This window comes from Rhamphochromis longiceps, linkage group LG8 (genome assembly GCF_057381845.1).
Source record: "Rhamphochromis longiceps isolate RC_006_pf linkage group LG8, R_longiceps_female_GT1.1, whole genome shotgun sequence".
NCBI lineage: Eukaryota > Metazoa > Chordata > Actinopteri > Cichliformes > Cichlidae > Rhamphochromis > Rhamphochromis longiceps.
The window spans coordinates 17,364,420-17,383,790 of record NC_140564.1 but is presented as its reverse complement, the minus strand read 5'-3'; the positions used below and the strand labels follow the sequence as shown (position 1 = coordinate 17,383,790).

Sequence of the window (19,371 nt, the reverse complement as noted above, 5' to 3'; positions counted from 1 at the left end):
AGCCGAGCAACTGGGTGGATCAATAGAACGAGTCGGTGTGTATCACTTCACAGGACCACGCATCCTCATTAACTCTCCACGCATCTACACCACCAGTTCATTCCCTCCCCTCCTCCATCTCTTCCTCCTCCTCCTCCTCCTCCCAAAACAGCAAACCTTGCCTCAGTGCGTGCCTGGCGGACTCTCTCCGCAGTCTCGACAGCCGAGCTGGTCGTTGCCCCGAGCACTGAGGAGCTGTCGCCTCTCGTTAGTGTCGCTGTGCCGACCCAGAGTCCTGCCTGCCTGCTCCTTGATTAGAGAGTGAGGTGGATGGAGTGAGTTTGTGTGTGTGTGTGTGTGTGTGTGTGTGTGTGTGTGTGTGTGTGTGTGTGTGTATTCAGTGCTACTCGACCCCCTCCTTCCTACCCACAGAGCTGCTTTTAAAGATCAGTGATTTTGGTCAATTGGCCTGGCAACTCCAATCCCACGTAAGGTCAGTGATGACTCAATGGACCAGTCAGTGAAGCAGGCTGTCATGTCACTAACAGTGTATCCATATTTGTGTGTGTGTGTGTGTGTGTGTGTGTGTGTGTGTGTGTGTGTGTGTGTGTGTGTGTGTGTGTGTGTGTGTGTGTGTGTGTGTGCGTATACACATGTGTATTTGTGTGTTTACAAGGGTTGTCAAGGCCCTCGACAAAATCAATGGCCAAAAAGAAAAATGGAAATCTATAACGCCGTGATCACAGTGCTGAAAATCCCTCAGGGTTCTTCTAACACAAAATCACACACTTGAAATCCTGCATTAGATCAGGTGGGATCAGAGATTATGTGTAACTTCACATAGAAAGATCACAGCGCTGTGACCAACATTAAACTGTACTCATTTTTTGCTGCTTTTATTTCTGGTCACTTTTTTCTCCCATCTGTCATCTTTCCCACTCCTGTACACTCGTCTGTTTGAATGTTTTATGACCCTGTAAAGCACTCTGAGCTACATTTGAATGAAATTTTGCTATACGTATATCTCAATAGACATGTTGACCCGAGAGCCTCAAATCTCTTTTTAAAGCAAACTCTCCAAAAATAAAAATAAATAATGAACCTCAACTATTACAGGTATCAACATGAATCAATAGAAAATGAGGAAAGAGAAGTAAAGTTCGGACAAACTCATCCTTTAACCTCACTGAACTAACTGTGATGGATGGTGGCTGACCTTGTGAAAAACTTTGGACTGCCAACTGTCTGCCTGTCTGCTGCTGGATACCCAGGTCAGTGAGTCCCCAGACCCTGAGGGGGCCATAAATACTGTGTGTGATTTCACTTCCTGTATGCCCTGCCCTGGGCACAGCTGTCCATCTCTGGACAATTTCTCTGCCCAAAGGGGCAGCCGACTGGCTCAGTGGACCTTGTATACACATGCTGCCCGTCTGTTTGGGGCTTTCAGAGTCAGACAACTTTGGTTGATTTTGAATTATACATGCTGATTTAGCCTGTGAAGATTTATTGAATGGAGAGAGTAATGATACACTTCTTAAATCAGCAGATTTTTTTTAACTGGAAGTTTAAAAAAGGGGTAATGTAGTATAGCGTCACATGTACAGAGGTTACATTACATTACATTGGTTATATTTATTTGTACATATATTCCAGTGCAGAGAGGATAAGTGCAAATTACTTTAATTAATATGTTAAAGGCGGTGGAGACGAGAACTCGTAGGCATTCACGTGCTGCACCTTCAGACTCAAGATAAAGAAGAACTGTATCAAAGATTTAAAGAGAAAACGTGACCAGTATCTGTATAAAACCTCCCCCTTTCCGTCTTACCTCAACTCTCATATCCTGAACTCAAGTCTAGGACACAAAAAGAACACGAAATGCTTTCTTGTTCTTCTTCATGTTAGATCCACTTTAAAGAAAGTTTCACTCACTCTGGCTAACAACAGCTAACAGAGGCTAACAGAAGCTAGCAGCAGCTAACAGCAAAACTTACTGACAGAAACGTTCAGAATATCCTCAACAAGTCACCTCAGTATCACGGTCATCAGAAAGAACTGCGCTTCACTGACTCATCGACATGTATCCTAATCTTTTCACAGAGTTTTACAGCCTCTTCCAGAGTAAACAGATGTGGATGCTTCTCACCTAGCATCGACAGCTGAGATAAACAACAGGGTGGATCTGGTCTAAAGTCACGGAAGGAAATGGCTGCACAGAAACTAACACCATGGTACCTGAGTTTGACAAAAAACCATACATCATATAGCAGGTATACCATTGCCTCTACGTCAGCCATTCTTGTGTTGTGTTTGTGCCGCATACAAATGATGTGCGGGCTGAGATTGGTACTAGTCGGAAAGAGCTAATACTGTCATGATTATTATATTGAACTCAAACTACTGTAAGTGTTGCTCGACTGAATTTTGCAGAACCAACCTTTGGATGATTTTGCACAATTTCAAATGAAGTTCATGCCAATGTTTAGTTTGAATCTGCAGTAATAAACATGCACTTAAGGTGTGAGAAAGATAAGTTAGTTAAAAGTCAGTGTTACTGTTATAACTCAAAATAAACTCAAAACTCAGAACCTCCACCCTTTCCTCAGCACCTTCTTGTTAAATAAAGGGGGTGCTAATTCATTTATCGGCAACAGATGTAAACCCTGAGATGCAGACGTGTGCTGACTACATTAGTGCTTTTATTTTTATACCAAACTCACTCGCATTTTACTTAGGCAAGCATTTAAAAATGAAAAGAAAATAAGAGACTTCATGTATAAAACACTTCATAAAAACACGAGAAGAGTCTATCGTCCATGCACCGTGCATCGCAACTCTGACACCATTGGATGTGAGAGGACTGAGCCTGGAAGCTGCAGTGAGACTATGCAGGAACCAAAGCCAGTGAGAGGGAAACAAGACTTCCCTCTAGCTATGGCTTCCTGACTTGTTTATTTGCTAACTGGGTGGGTGGGGGTTTGGGGGAGAGGGTGAACATATGGTTTGCTAAAACATGGACTTGTAGTCGGGAGGCCAAGGCACCCTAAGGGATGGAGCTGACGGGCTTTGGTCCCTGTCTCCCTCAATTTCTCCCGCTTGGACAGCCAGAGCTGAACAGCCGTCCTCCAGGAGTCAGCAGCACTCTCTCTCTCTGCTGCCGCTGCTGCTCACACCCCTACACCCACCCTCAGTCAAACCCAGTCAAAGATGGTGAAGTGGGGGAAGTGAGGGGCCACTGGCTTTGGGGCCCTGGTTGCAGCTGAGAAACTGCCTGACACCATCCTCTTGTCCCTGGTCCCCGAGTGTGGTGCTGATCTGAGGCCTGTTGCTGAGGGACTACAAGTGCTGGTCCTTGCATGAGGACACGCTGGTGGTTTTGGGGTCCTCAGCATATATAATGATGTTCACTGTGCATCAGGTAACGGACGCCCTGGGAATTTGTCTGAAGTGGAAGGAGAGCGAGTCGACTGAGCGTGCTCAGGAGCTTCGGTTTTGGGAGTCTACGGTTGTCAGTGACCTACCAGCTACTGCAGCTTCTTATACAGATCACTGCACTGATATAGACAGTCACACACACTCATACACACACCCTCGAGGTCTATGTGTTTACGGACACACTCACTTGCCGGGATAAAGGCGCTAATATACACACATGGTCTCACACACCCTGCATTGATGATCGAGCATATGCACACACATACACTCCCTGTGGGTCAGTGACTTAATATGCACATTCTTGCACACACTCGAACCCACTGCTGTTTGATAGACACGCACGCACACTCGCGCACACACCCCCGGAGGTCGGCGCAGTGATGGACAGCAGTCCTGATGTGCTCTGACAGAATCGGCTGCTTCCTTTCATTTCCACTTGCTTTTCCCCCGTCAGGTGACACCCACAGGTGCCTTGGCGAGCGAGACCCGGCCTCCTGCGGGCGTGTTCGGTGGGGTGGGGGGGGGCGACAGAGACGACGAGTGAGGATTGAGGCACCAGCTGCTTCCCGGCGGTGTGAACTCCACCTCTCGTCACACTCAGAGATATATGAATGATAAACAGAGAATATCAGGCGTCAGCTGCATCTCGTTCCAAATGAATGCCCCCCAACACGCCCGTCGCGCTCGCTGATTCTGAGATGTCTCCGTCTGACGTTAAGGCTCAGAGAAGGGCACAGATATCTGCAGAGGAAAAAATCCAGAGAGTCATGACTGAACCTTGACATCTGCACTTTTCAGATATTAACCCAGCTCACATTCAAGGCTCCGTTTGTAATTTGGAAAGTGGCCAGCGTTCGTCTAGCGCCCCTGTGTATAATCAAGCTGAAAATGTCTCATTGTGTGCTCCCAGCACCGATCCCTGACCTACTGTGGGGGCGATTCACCTCTGAAAAGGACACTTGTCTGTCATGTTGTCAACACTTTGGATCTGGACTGTGGTTAATAAACAGCAGCCATCTAAAGGAGAATTAAATTTAAAAAAAAAATGATACTGCAATACTTCTATCTGCAATCGCATCATCATTAAACACAAGGCTCTGGTGTTAGCCATACATGCCTCGCAGTTATCAGCCCTGTTGTTTTGTTCATGTACTTTTTATTTATAGGTTGCTAAGAAACACTCGTCTTATTAGGCACACTACATTTGAGCCACATGCTCAGGTAGGCGCGTTTTAGTTTTAGATTGACCTTGAAATATTTTAAGGGTTTAATTCATTTGTTACATTTCTCGAAATCTGTCAAAAGCATGTTTAGACTAAAAACTGATATTGCTATATATATGGCAAATAGTAAATAGAGTTCACATACTCAATTTTAAAGCCGGCACACTGAACTTCTCTGAAAAGTCAGGAACGAATCAAGCGTAACATTCGACCACTAATATTTTCAGCTTTTTTGTAAAACAGTAAATTTGAAATTTCATGCTTAGAGACATTAGTTTTATTTTAGCATTACAAATATTTGGATTAAACAGAGCGAGCTTAACATTAATTATTAACAATTACAAAAACATAGAAAATTACAAATACTGTTAATTTACAGCAGTTGTGGCACAAACCTTGCATGGATGGTGGTCTAATAAATTTGTTAAGTGTTGTATATGGAATAATAATTTTGTCTAATTTTTCTTCAGACTGTAGAGATCATTTTAATTTGAGGTTTTTAATGAAAAAGTCCTCCTATGATTGGTGATATAACCAGCTGAATGGGTGTGGTCTTTCTCAGTTTGCCAGGTTTCTGGTTTGGTGATGGTGCACATCATCCCACAGTCAGGCTGCAATTCAAATATCCCGATATTTACAACTTCTCCAACTTCTCCCTTTGATAGCTTAAGCTCAGTTTTAAAGAAGTATATTATTGCAACAATGATGTAAGATCATTATTAGCATGTTAAAGAATACTGTTAAAATCATAATGAGGATTTTAAAATCAAAACATCCAGGATAAAGTAAGGCACCAAAGGCAGGGGGTTGTTTTGTCACTGTGGCTGTGTGTCAGTGCAGCTGGAAGTGGCTCTTGGAGCGTTTCTCCTTTGAAAATGAGGGGAAAGAGGGGAGGGGTGGTGAATAATTGATAGTGGCTGAGAGCGATATGAGTTTAGTTAATGTGCCCAGCAGCGCAGGCTAAGAGAGGAGCTGTTAGCGATTTCACCTCAGGCCTAAAAACCCAGGCAGTGGAAAAAGCTTCAGCTTTATCCTGGGTAAGCGGTCGCTTTTTCATCTTTCCATCTTTATATATTTCTTTTTAGAGCACACAGTCCATCATGTGGGACAGCGGGCGTATGTGCGTTCTGTGTGTTTCTCTTAATTTGCATGGGTCTAAGTGTGCGTACGTTTGGAGGCATCTGCACAGCTGGATCTGGCTGGTAGCGGTGTTGTTGCAGCCCTCTGGTTCCTTTCTCTGAGTGGTAATAGAGTGCTGCTGTCAGCCTCCCCAGATGCTGCTCCATAAGGACCCTCAACTCGCCAGGAGACTTTCGTGTTCACACTTCGAGTATCGGCTTCTGCACGTTTCTATTTTCTCTGAAGATAAAACGCTGCAGTTTACAGTCAGACTTGAAGGAAGTTTGTAAATGAGCTGTACATATGTCAACTTTTCTGGTAATTTAGGAGCATGTGCAGCAAGTTTAATTAAAAAAACAGAGTCTAGAATATAAATACTTACACTTAAGAAAACAAAAAGCAAGAACAAAACAACTAAAAGAATTAATTTCAGACGTTACAGCCTCTGAATCATTTGCAATCTTCAGACTAACAATCAAATGCAGTGCCATACTCAGTACTATATTTCTGAGCAGCACAAGACAAGGCCATGAGCCATTTTAAATTCATATCAAACTGTGGCTCAGTAAGTTCAAAATGCAGCACAATAATTTATTATTGGAAGTCTAATACTTGGAAATAACAGACGACAGAGTGCGGTGACAAAATGTTCCCATTGATTGGTGATTCTGCTGCTGCAAGTTTAGATTGCTAACTGAGTTATCCACAGCTTTACGTGAGAACATTTATACTTGTAACATCTCTTCAGATGAGTGATACTTCTCTGTGAACTGTTAACCTGCAGCCAATCTAACACTTTGAAACATGATCTTCTGGGAAAACATGCAAACTCAACCCTGGTGCACTTACTGTGGTGCCAAACAGGATAACAGTGTCTTTGTTTTTGATATTTGGTCTAATGTTAACTGCAGTTTTGTCACTGTAGTCCAAAAAAAGTTGTTTTTTCCATCTGTGATGATTTATATTTAGCTGTGTGGTTCTGTAATGGGGCCTTCACTCTCTTCCACAAGCATGCATGGACATCACAAGAGAACAGAGCAGCAGTGACGACACAGACACTACACTCCCAAAAGTGCTCATCTGTCTGCTTTTACATACATAGAAACTTGAGTGACATCTGATTCTTAATCCATTAGGTTTAATATGATGTCCAAAAACTGCTTCAACTCTTCTAGGAAGGATTTTCACAAGTTTAGGAGTGTTTATGACTCTACTGCACAAGTATTGATGAATTTATTAACAATAGAGTATTACAATCGCCTCGATTTAATTATTCTTACTCTTATATCACACTAGTAAAACACTGAAAGTTTAGACCCTTTGGTAAATAAAAAAATCCCCTTTTCTGTCCTGTTACCTTTATTCTGAGTAATTTTGCATGCAACATTTATTATACACTCATGCAAAGGTGAAGCATTTAAACCTCTTTTAAAAAAAGAAAGTCAGTGAGATGCTAATAAGACACTGAGTGAAATGAAGAGGAAGGAGACAATTCTCGTTCTGCACATTTGAACTTAACAGGAGAAACTGACACTTTGTCCGAAGTGTTCCTGCAGTTGGAGTGAAATGCTTCCTTACTCTCTGGGAAAAAACAAGAAAAAACCCTGACATCTGCTCCCACGTGGCCACACTAAGAAGTGAGGGATCTTTGTTTCTCCTGCTTCTCTTCCTTCTCTAGTTCCTCCTCGTGTCACAGTGCACTCCTGTCGTTCCTCCTGATTTACCAGACATCCTCTTTCCCCTGCTGTCACATTTGGTACAGATGGTTAGGCTCTATGGAGTGGCCTGTCAGTCTCCATTTGGCCGTCTCTGTGTGACAGCAGGCCCGATGGCTCGTGAAGGGCCCCCGACTTTCCCGGCACACGGACACTGACATTTCTCAAAGGGGCTTGCGTGCATGCTTCCCACCCAGCCCGAAGAGAGAAATGAAGAACCTGAAGTCGACCCAAAGCCCGCCACAGGCTACGAGAGTCAGGGATGGATGGAGGAGGGAGAATGAAAAAGGGGTGAAGAGAGGAGACTGAGAAACTGGGATTAGATTTAGGAGAGGAGTGAGAATGTCCGCGTTTACATGCACAGACATGAATTCGAAGCTGTAAAAGCTCTTGAAAAGGTTTGAGCCGGCAGTATTTTTGCATATCCAAAAACCTGTTGATAACCAGCTCCTGTAGAAGTGGAGACTTTTGAGGTGAGAATGCAAACTGGTGGACAAACCTGACCCAAAACAGGCAAATCTAAATGTACTGTATACATGCCCAGAGGCTGCTCTGAAAACCCAAATCATGTCAGCATATCTCTCACCTGGAAAATACTGCAAACATCCTACTCTGGAATACATAAAAGGAGTACACTGTGTACACGGCTTTTATTAAACTGGGAATATGTGCACGCAAGCGTCATGTCTAAGTCACTGTTTGTGGATGAGATGCTGTAGCTCACACCACCCGTTCCCCGACACGCTGCACTGATCATCCTCAGCACAGGTTCCTTAAAAGAAGCTGGTGATGGAGGTAAAGACGGGTGATGCGGAAACAGCCACTAACCACTCCACAATACACACCTTTACCTCCACTGTGGACTTTAATGCTTAGTATACACAAGATAAGATGAAAAGGAGGAATATTTTCTGGTAACTTTTGATTATTAAAAATTAAAGGCTTATAATTAAAACCACAGATATTAGAATCAAGGAAGCTTAAACAATGTTTAAGTAAAAAGCCTAAAAATAGTTCATTCATAAGAGCTTTTTCTCATAATCCAACATAATAAAATACTGAATATCCAGAGTCAGCCTTAGAAGTCAGTCTTCTTAGTATTACGTATCAGTTATGGAGGATTTAACCCCCTCTGTCCTCTGTTATGTTGTAACAAGAAGCCATCACTAACCTAACCTTTGCCAGCATTGTGTAAATTGTTATATTGCATTCTGACTGCAAGGTGGAGACCACACTTGACAATCCAGAGAGGTGGAGAGGGGGGAAGCAAACAGGGTGGAGAGGGGGGGGGGGGGGGGGAGCTGCTGTATTGTAGCGCCTCGGGGTAATGCTCCCAGTCAATATATATCTCCACACTCGCTCCTGCGCTCCCATTTGAGCGGGACGCGCTGCCCTGTCGCTGCAGAGGAGTGACAGACAGCCACACCGGGACCTCACTTTAGGTATGAATGAATACGTTTCCTCCTTTCCTTTAAGAAGCAAGGTTTGTTTGTGAAGGCTGAGCGATATTTTAGAGGGAAGTTAAGCAGAGGCCTGTTTAAATGCTGCTTTTGTTTGCAGGGCAGAAATGTTTGATGCTGTTTTATGTCCTGCTGCATGCCTTTGTTTTTTTTAATTTTGAAAAAAGTGAGCTTTGATGTCATTATTTATAGATTTAATTAAACTACATTACTATTTTGATTTAAAATGAGAATCTTTTATATATATGTATGTATTTTAATATTACTGGATAGATACATTTCTGTGGTGTTATAATGAATTATTGTCAGCTTATTTTAATTCATCATCATTTTAATTTCTATTAAATTTGGTTAAAAAATTAAATGCAAATATATCAATATTACTTGATTTGTAAATTTACAGAAATTCATGTTTTTTTTTAAATCATAGAAGAAAGTCAACATAAAAATTTTCTTGTCTTCTTTTTTTTTTTTTTAGAACTTTTTCTCAGAGGGAGTGACAGCCCCCCCGGGCTATCATCTTAGGTAAAGTATTAAACTTAATGAATTTATTAAACACGAGAGCTTAAAAATAATTTCCCCTGCAGTCTTTGCGTGCATCGACTTCCTGTGCATTAAAAAAATAACCAAGTCCCTTTCTGCTGTCAGCGGTGTGGTTGCTGTAGCATGTAACTTGTCAAAGCTTTTAGTGTGGTGAGCCTCCTTAATTGCAACAATAGATGTTCAAGCTGTTAAGCTTGTTTGATCATAGTCCCTAAAAGCTTAAAACAAGACCACAGGGTTCAGATATGGGCAGCGGGGGGGCAAAGAGCGCAGTCAGTGAGAGGAGAGCGGATAGCGGTGATCAGAAGAGGGGGAAAAAAAAAAAACTACTGTAAAAATGATTTTTATTGATTGGCTCGCAGCAGCAGCTGTTAGACTCCATTATGAGCCCAAAGCTCAGGTCAGACCCCCGGGGCGGACAAGTGAGCCAGTCAAATGGTCATCCACTAACGGGCCAGTTCTGGGGGTCCAGTTGGGAAAGTGGTGAGCAGCAGCCATCCTTTGTTAGCCTTCGTCTCATGGTCTCACAGATGATGATCCACGCCGTCACCTGTGTTTGCTTGGCTCTCCTTTGTTTCTAGTCTTGGAAGAGATCCGTGCATTAAAGAAAAAAGAGTTGGTGAAGTTTCTTTTTTCCTCAGCATGGACCCTGAACTTTACGTAGACTTTCATCTTTGAGAGTCCCGAGGAAAAAACGGCAAAATAAAAGCCCCCAAAGCAGAGTGTTTTAAACTGAGCACTAGCCTGCTTGCATCTTCTTTTTCACTGCAGGCTTCACCCAATGGCTTCGCTCGCAGTACAAAGAGATCACAAAGTTTCTGCAATTTCACAGATGGGAAAAATGTTTTTGAATTTATCTGAAAGGATTGGAATGAAGTGGTGTTAATTAAACTAAATTTTGAACTAATGAAATAACAAAAGATGAAGAGGAGCAAAAAAAGAGAGAGTGGAATAAGGGAAAAAAATTCTACAGGGACTATTTGTTCTTAAATCCAAAAGACAAGCCTGCTTAACACATGCAGAAGAAAATTAAAAATAAAATTAATCAATAAATCTGCCTGTTTATTCATAAAACAAAGCATAATGTTTAAAAGTAGTGTAAAAGCTCAGTAATAATATTTAAAGGTGCTCAGGTTTAAAGGTTTTGTTGGCTTCTTTTGTAAGACATGTCTAACTGTAAATAAATATATGTATATTTTGATATTTTCCAATCAGAAGGAAATTCAATTCAATTAAATGCTACCTATTATAATCCCTGCTAATATTGCCTAACAAGTATGACCCCAGTCTAAATGTAGAGCTGGTAAGTCGAGGCAGTGGAACCTATGCACCGTGTCCTGACCCAGATCCCAGTCCTGGCACTAATGACGCCCTATAGGCATGATGCCAGGCTCTCATTAGGAATCGGGCCTCAAACCCCCAACTTCTCTCCTTCGCGTACCAGCACTGTGCAATCCCAGGCATGGCCGTGCGGTGCCTGTAGCCGGCCTTCGAGGGCCTGGCCCCAGAACTCAAGCAGGGCTGTGAATGCTGTGAGACCCCACTGCACAGGTGCAGAGTCCCCCGTGACAGCCCTCTTTGCCCCCAGCCCTGGGCCCTGCTAGTGCCTGGTACTGCACTGGAACTAATGAGTAGTGGCAGGTACAGTGAGAACAGAGCAGCGTGGGCCTCCCTGCAGTTAGGTTAGTGGCAACCCTCGGCTTGGGCAGAAAACAAATGTTCTCTCATAATACACATATGTGCATAATGGCATAAATCACCCTTCAGTGCACGCAGAACTTTACCTCTCATAGTTTGTTTTCTTACAGAAATGAAAACCGCATCCCTCCTTCTGACTCGCAGAGAACAAAACATCATATATACAGTCTGTGCTTTCATTCACGATCCACTCTCTTGTTTATTTCACAGGTACAGCTGCAATTTGACCAAGATGATGCTCTTCTTCATCGCCACCTACTCGCAAAATTAAGGAAAACCTCACAACAAATGAAATGTACTCTGAAGAAATATCTCAAAGTCTAGCTTGAATTGTCAAAATTTAAATCACACGCTCTTTAGAAATATCAAGACTCAACCATGTCCAAGGATGACACCTGCAAAGTCACGTCAGCCAGCAAACACAAGGAGCGCAAGCCGAAGAAGCCTCACTACATCCCCCGACCGTGGGGCAAACCCTACAACTACAAGTGCTTCCAGTGCCCCTTCACCTGCATGGAGAAGTCTCACCTGTACAACCATATGAAGTACAGCCTGTGCAAGAACTCTCTGTCCCTGCTTATAGAGTCAGATTGGCCGTATAAAAAGGGCAACATCCTGCACCCAGAGCAGCTCCGGCCCTTTCAGCAGGCCCATGGCCTGCACGCTCCCGGAAAGGATGAGCTAGAGCAGGTGATTCGCACTGAGGAAAGGCAGGGTCAGAGGAGGTCTGCAGAGGAGGATGGCGAGGGCAGAGACAGCCAGGGACCAGAAGATGAAGAGGGACGAGGAGAGGGGGTAGAGATCGCTGGGCTGATCAAAGAAAGCTCCGGTGATAGCGACAGAGGTGAAGCAGCAGAAAGCACTAGGAAGAAAACAAAACAGCCAGATTCAGAGCTCGATGACATGCTCTCTCTCGAAGATCAGTTTTTACGAGCCCGCTCTGTGGAGGTAGAGGCCCAACTGAGACGTTATAAGCTATCAAAGACATGCCTAACAGCTCCCGGGTTACTGTCGGAGCAGTGGCGGCTGCTGGCATCCAGCCACACTAAAGCCAAAGCTGAAGGTCCTCAGCCTCGAGTAAATAATTCAATCCCCTGTTACCCCCCACCACCAAACCTGGTGGATTACCAGGACCCCACTGGGCTTAACCTTTCAGTGCTTGGGGTAGGTTATCCTATCAGCCCTGGCCTTTTCTCCTACATGAACTCAGCTATTCCCACCGCAGCCTCCGGTGTCACAGCCCAGACCCACGCACAGCTCGCCCAGCTCCCCTTCCTGGCCTCGGCCGCTCAGCTGATACACCCAGCCTCCAGCGCACACGCAGATCGAACTCTCATCCCCCCTCGACTATACTACCCCTTCCTGTGCGAGCACACATTCGGACAGGCATCCAGTCAGACCGACACCAGCAAGCCTCTCAAGACATCAACAAACACTCTAGAAGCAAGTCCTCTGTCCAGTTTCCAGCCCAAAGTCAATCTGTGGAAAGTGCCTGCTGTGAGGCCGGGATCTACCATCACTCCCGCTGGCTGGGTGTCACCTCAGAGAGACTCCCCTGATCAGGGCTACAGGCTGGGGGATAAACTGCAGGCTGCAGCCAAGGAAGGCAGAGCAAGCTGGGGTCTGAAGAGGGCAGGAGCTCCTTTAAGAAACCAAGAGGCCCCTGCGGAGAAGAAGCCAAACTTGGGCTTGACTTTAGACCTTCTGAAAAATATTCAAACTGCATCGACTCTTAATGTGGGGACAGACAAACTTCTCTTCTCTTCGGACAGGTAAACAGCTCAGAACTGTTTTTGTAATAAAATTGGTAGTAGTTGTGGTGTAGACCTCTTAGGAGTATTTATTTAACTCTTTTCTTTCACTCTTTCTTAGTTTGCAGGATGCTCATGTTCAAGGTCGGCCCACTGAGCTGTGGTACAACGATCCTCTCACCAGCCCCACCAGCGAAACATCTTCTCTCTCAACCTGTGGAAGACCCAACAGCCAGGACTCAGCTGCCGCCAGGACAATCGGGGCGTCTGAGTCAGTCGCTGCTCTGCTCGGTGACCTCTCCAAGGCGCTGCAGGAGTACCACGAGGCCGAGCGCAAAATCTCCCACCTAGAGAAGGAAGACCTTCCTGCCCAGAGACATCTCTGGGAGCACCTTAACAAAATCCGCAGCGAGCTTTCTCACATTCACCAGGCTTTGGAGCGAACAGCTCGGCAGAGCGATGGGCCTCTCGACCTGTCAGTAAAGAGGGACTCGACGGAGTCGATTGGCGATCAGAGCAGGAGGGAAGATGGGGGTCTTAAGGAAAACGCAACTGAGACAGAGGAGGAGGACGAGGAGCTCATAGAGAGAAGAGAGGACGAGGAGGACGAGAGCGCGAGGAAGGTGATAAGGGCTTCACTTGAGAGTCGTAAACAGTCGCTGGACATGCTGATCAAGATGAGTCAGGCGTCAGTGGTGAACACAGAGGTCCTGTCTCCTGGTGGCCTTGGCCTGAGGCCCAGTCCTGCTGAGGCTCTGTGGGCAAGCAGAACCACCAAGTGTGAGGCCGACTCCAGCGTCCTGCTCTGCCCCGACGGCCGATCAGTAGTGTTCACCGACATCTCCTCCTCTGCCAAACCCCCAAAGAGACCCCCATCCATACAGCGACTCGAAACCCACTGTCCTCCAAGCCCTTTAACAGCTACCGACAACTGAAACTCTGCTTGTTCCTCTGGCTGTAATATAACAGAACCCATCCAGCGGTTCACGTGTAGTTTTGTTTTTGGTTACTGGCATGCCTCAGACTTTCATCAGCTGGAAAAAAAAAAAGTCGCTGTGTTTCTCAGTTGTTCACAGAAACATTTTGCACCGTATAAAGTAAACAGAGAATGACTGAAAAATCTGGAGGATTTTTTTTCTGATACACTAAAGGACGTTTAGACATTTTAAAAATGTTACATCAGCATTTTTTTTTATTTATTTATTTATTTTTACAGGCGAATTTAAACAATTGTGCACATTAATGATCATGACAAGAGATAATCCTCTGAGCTGATTTGTAAATATTGTACTGAAAATAAATGTAATTAATGTAAAATGTTTTAAAGGCTAATGTTTTTATATGGATGATGTCGTGTTGGGCTGAAAATAAAATGGATTACTCACACAAACACATCCATTCTTTTCAAAAACAGAGCAAAATAGGGGTTAAGACACATAAAATAATGAAAAATGGGAAGATTTTAATCAATATTTGCAAAGAAAAGGTACTAATTTGAACATTTTGCTGCACGGTGAGCAATCACAAAGCCAAATGCTATCATTGTAGTCTTTATCGATAGAAAGAAAAACAGGGGAGAAAAAAAAAGACAAATAGATCCAAAGAGGCACCGTGACCTGAATTTGCCTACGTTGTCCTAAAGGTGAAGCAGCTCCTAAAGCCAAAGCCCATCGGCTGGGTTACCTGTGCGACTACTAAGGTTGGCTGCGGGGCCGACCTCCACATAAACTAAACTTGAGACCTGTCTCCCCCGAGGACTGACGCAGAGAGCAGGGCTGCCCCACGTCTTTTAGCCCCGTCACCACCATCACACTCCAGACGCAGCAGCAAAGGTCAGCTGCCACGACCAGAAGAGCCACCGCTGGATGTTCGACCTCAAGAGGTCAGGCCAAAAATGACTGTCCGCTCATTTTAACAGCAAATTCAACATTTAGTCCCTGCAATATCACACGTTTTTTTTTCCTGCTAAAGAAAGAACAATAAGCTTTGAATTTATGTTTTCGTTTTCTGCAACAGACAGCCGACCCGCCCGGCCTTCACCCTATGGCAGCTGGGAAAGGTGGCTGAAGTGGATAAGCAGAAGGCGATGGGTGCATGGAAACTGTATGATTTGTCATTGCACTAACTAACAAGATGAAAAACAACAGTCCTCTTCTTCTATCTATTTTAGGTCTTATTCTTATAATTAGAATAGAATAGTTTTTTATTGTTGTTATACATATAAAGAAATTTAGACTAGATTTATATCTCTCCTATGAACATCAGAAAAAAAACAAATAGTTAAAGAAATCCCCATAAATACATCATAATAATAATAATAATAATAATAATAATAATAATAATAATAATGAATAGATTATTAAACCAGAGGCAATGATTATATAGGGTCGAATGAAGGTGCTGAAAGTCTTTATCAGTGCAAGGTAGTTTGTATTACTAAGAGTAGTAGAAGGAGAAAATGAAAGAATAATATAAATCTTTGATTTGTAGATTTTCTCCTTGGCTGGAAAAAAAATCCCTTTAATTTACAGAAAATTTCTGCAAAAGCATCCAGAAAAAAATCCACCCCTGTGAAATTAAATAATCTGGATGCTTCTTAGAAAAACATGCGTCTGTGGCCTGTTTGGGTGTTTTTTCTTTCTTGTTTCGGGAACAGTAAGAGCCAAGATGATAGCGCCCTCAAGTGGACAAAGCCAGATGAGCATCCCTGGGGTTAGTGCTGACAATACAAAGGAAAACAACACGAATGACAGAAACGGCAGAAACTCACCGGGGTGATCTTTTGCACGACGTGGGTTATATTTCCTCAGACATCAGCCACAAGATAAAAGTGCGTTACCATCATCACAGATCAGCCACTGACTACATCACTGACTAGTTTGTACGTGACAACAAGAATGCAAAGAAAAGCTCTCTCATAGTGATGAACATCCGTTCGTGTTTAGCTGTTGGAGCCAATAAAGCTTGCTGCACCTTCAGATTTCTCAGGCCTGACCTCACTGCAGTCTTGAAGCAGCTGTGATGTCAAGATGCTGTGAGCTGTTGTGCTTCTGCTCAGCACCTCAGCCTGCTGTACTCTTGGCTTTAAATGCCCAGACAGAAGTCCTGTGGTGGCCAAACCGTGACTCTGTTAACCTCTGTGATCTTGTTAGCATCCTCCCTGATAACAAACTACAATCAACTTGTAGAAGAACAAGATCAGAGATCCCAGGTGAATCGCTTAGGCTGAAACACCTGGAGCAGAGCTAGAACCAGTTAGTTTCTCTAAAAGGTGGAGAATTCAGAGACCTGGACATCCTGGATGTTCTAAACCAACAACATCTCACACATCCACCACGATGCAAGTGCTCACCTATGAACCCTCCTTCTGATCCTTCCTGTGGTTCAGAAACTTGATTTGTCTCTCAACATGCTCAAGTCATTCAGCTGTGAAGAGGTTGGAGGTTCTTCAACTCTTAGGTATCTCAATCTCTTAGTAAATAACATCCAGAAGTTCTCCTGGGGCTTTTTTCTTTGTTTATGAAGAAATCTCTGTAAAATAATAAGTATATGTATGTGTAGCTCATGCAATGTTGCATTTCTTTGTTTTTGTAGCATCTCTTGCACTTTAAGTTTTGTCTGAATCTAATTTGAAACCGGTTAACTTGAAAAGGATCCAAGTTATCTGAACCCAACTCCAGGTTCGTGGAACGTAATCCCTGGAAGTGGTTATTATTCCGGATGCAAATCTTGGAGATGTGGCTCAGTTGTCACTGGGTAAGGGGAACACACTCAGGCTAAATCCCACCAGTACTATGTTTGAGGGTTCTCAAAACCCTGAATCGAAATAATCTCACCGCTCATCAGGACATATTCAAAGGCCTGCATAACCTCCCGGTTTTATTTAGCTTTGATAAGAACAAAATCCACAACACTGACCATAAGTGGTTCATCCCTCTGAAGAGACTGGTGCCAGTTTATTTTTCAAGTTGCAGATGAGTCAAAAGCATTCAGTGCCCTCACCCAGCTCCACCCACAGCTCAGCCTGCTGAACCAAGCAACCAAGAGGTCTCTCAGTAAACTGTTGAAGATAACAGAGCTCAGCCTCCGATTAAACATCCTCGACTTTATTGAACAAGGCTCCTTCCAGGACCTAGAAAATCTAAGGTAGTCAATATTCTCTGCTTTTCTGTTCACCTTTGCTCACTACTCATTCAACAAATAAATCAGTTTACCCACTACATACCTAGACTGAAGTGGGTCTGAGTTTAGACATCTGACCAGCTTTGTTCTGTACAGCAGCCGCCTCCAGGCACTGGTAGCACAGAACATCCTGACTGTTGTGATACTGACTCTGGGCATTTAGGGACGTAGACATGGTCAAGAAAACCTCGTGAGCATCAGAGTGGGGAAAAGAAGTGATTTAAGTGACTCTGAATGTGGCATGGCTGTTGGTGGCAGACAGGCTGAGGTTCCCAACAAACATCTCTTCAGAGACTGAAAACGAGAAACTATCAGTGAGCTCTGAGTAAAAATACCTTCTTGATGCCAAATATCAGAATGGTAATACTGAAGACTGGAAAGCAATATTTTCTCAGGAAATGTGGGACTCCTTAGAACCAACTGAGCATCATTTAAGCAACACAGCTTACCCGAGTACCGTTACTGACCATGTCCATCCCTTTATGACCACAGTGTACCTATCTGAGTAACGCACTATGGCACAAAGCTCAAAGTGTTCTGTACTCAAAAGGCCTCCAGTCAGCAGATGTCAATCTAATAGAGCACCTTTGGGATGTCACCATGGAAACTGTGTGAAGCCTTCATGTTAATATGGACCAAAATCTCAGAGGAACATTTCCAGCACATTGTTGAATCTACAAAAGAATTAAAGGCAGCTCTGAAGGCAATCAGTGAGTCCAACCTGGTACTGGAAAGGTGGACTTATTCAAGTGTCCAGTGAGTAGGTCCTTCCACCACAGACTCTGTTTTGAAGGAAGGAAGGTTCAGGGCTGAAGCAATCAGCATCATGGGCTCATCTGGTTAGAATAAGAAAAAGCAGCCATCTGATTCAGAATTATTCACAGGGTTCTCCTTTTATTCTCAACTCAAATCAATAAGGCAAAGAAGGAAGGAAAGAAAGACACACATGGACTGCTCTCTCTAAAAAGGACATAAAGTATGATTTAAGTAACTCAAAATGATACATGAACTCAGGAGACTCAAAGAGAAACTCACCTCAGCTGCCGCCCCATGTGGGAGTGAAGAAAGAGTGAGGGGTAGGTGAGTGCAGTCCTTATATACTGTGTGACATATAATGTGTGACAGGTGAGTGCAATTAAGGCCAAGCACCACACCCAATCAAAGGTGAGGAAAAGAAACAAGGTGCATCTGGTGAAGTGAATGTGCTAGAAGGTGAGCCTTTACAACAGACTCACACCTTACAGCTAAATAATAAATTAACGAAGAATTGTGTAAGGAATGGGTGCACAAACTGCTGAATCCCAAGTCTGTAAAAAGAAAAATACAAGCCACAGATTTTTTAAACACTTCATTTATTTGACGTTATACATTCAAATTAAAATAAAAAATATTCATATATATTTCTTATAGAGCTAGAGAGCAAGGTACAAGTTTAAAACAAAACACAGAAGTCTTCCGTGTGGCATATATTTATATACACAAGGCGTGGTTTGAATACTATACAGTGTGTATCCATAGCTGCACAGGTTTCATGGATGTCTATATTCTTCACTCAGTTTGAGGCACGACTAGATTTCAGTAAGAGGTCAGGGACTGGGCCAAGTGCTTCAAGACTGCCGCTTACAGTAAAACATCTCAATCTCAGCATCTCAACAGTAGGACTTGCAAAGCAAAGCTTATAATTGTCTAGAGCGCCACACTAAAGCAAAGAGTAGGAAAAGGAGGCAACGTGATCATGCAAATCCAAAAAACAGGTTCAGGTTTAAGGAGATGATAATTCTCACACTGAAGCAAACACAAAGTCAGAATTTAAGATATTTGAAATAAATTCCTGTATCGCTAACAAATCACGGCTGGTCACCTAATGCGACGCGAGTCAGCATGTTTGGTTGCACTGCAATAAATCGACTGGAAGTCACTACACCGATTCTGAGACGAATAAAAACAAGCCTCCTCAAGTAGTCAAAAGGTAAGTGCAATCTCACCCCCCCCCCACTTCCACACACAGACACACCGTTTTATAAAACACTCATACATCATACCAAGGTAAGCATCACATTGTTTTCCAATATCAATCAAATAGTACAGCAGATGCCCCAACATGTGTACAGGAGAACTGGTGCAACATTAAGCACGTTAAAAATTATTAGATATAGACACTATTACAATAATAAAATACAGCAGATACTTAATTCAATATTGGGATATATTTATATTTATATATTATTCATATTATGTATTGCTGTCAGTTTTGGCATTTTGGAGG

General features: G+C 43.4%; 1 protein-coding gene across 1 annotated transcript; it reads left to right on the top strand.

Moving 5' to 3' along the window:
• Positions 1–8,818: 8,818 nt before the first annotated feature.
• prr35 (proline rich 35) lies at positions 8,819–14,127 on the top strand. The gene is made up of 4 exons (XM_085415275.1): positions 8,819–8,913; positions 9,410–9,456; positions 11,383–12,944; positions 13,045–14,127. The coding sequence occupies exons 3-4, from the start codon at positions 11,551–11,553 to the stop codon at positions 13,856–13,858; spliced, it is 2,208 nt and encodes a 735-aa protein (XP_085271401.1). The 5' UTR covers positions 8,819–8,913; positions 9,410–9,456; positions 11,383–11,550; the 3' UTR covers positions 13,859–14,127.
• The last annotated feature ends 5,244 nt before the right edge of the window (positions 14,128–19,371 follow it).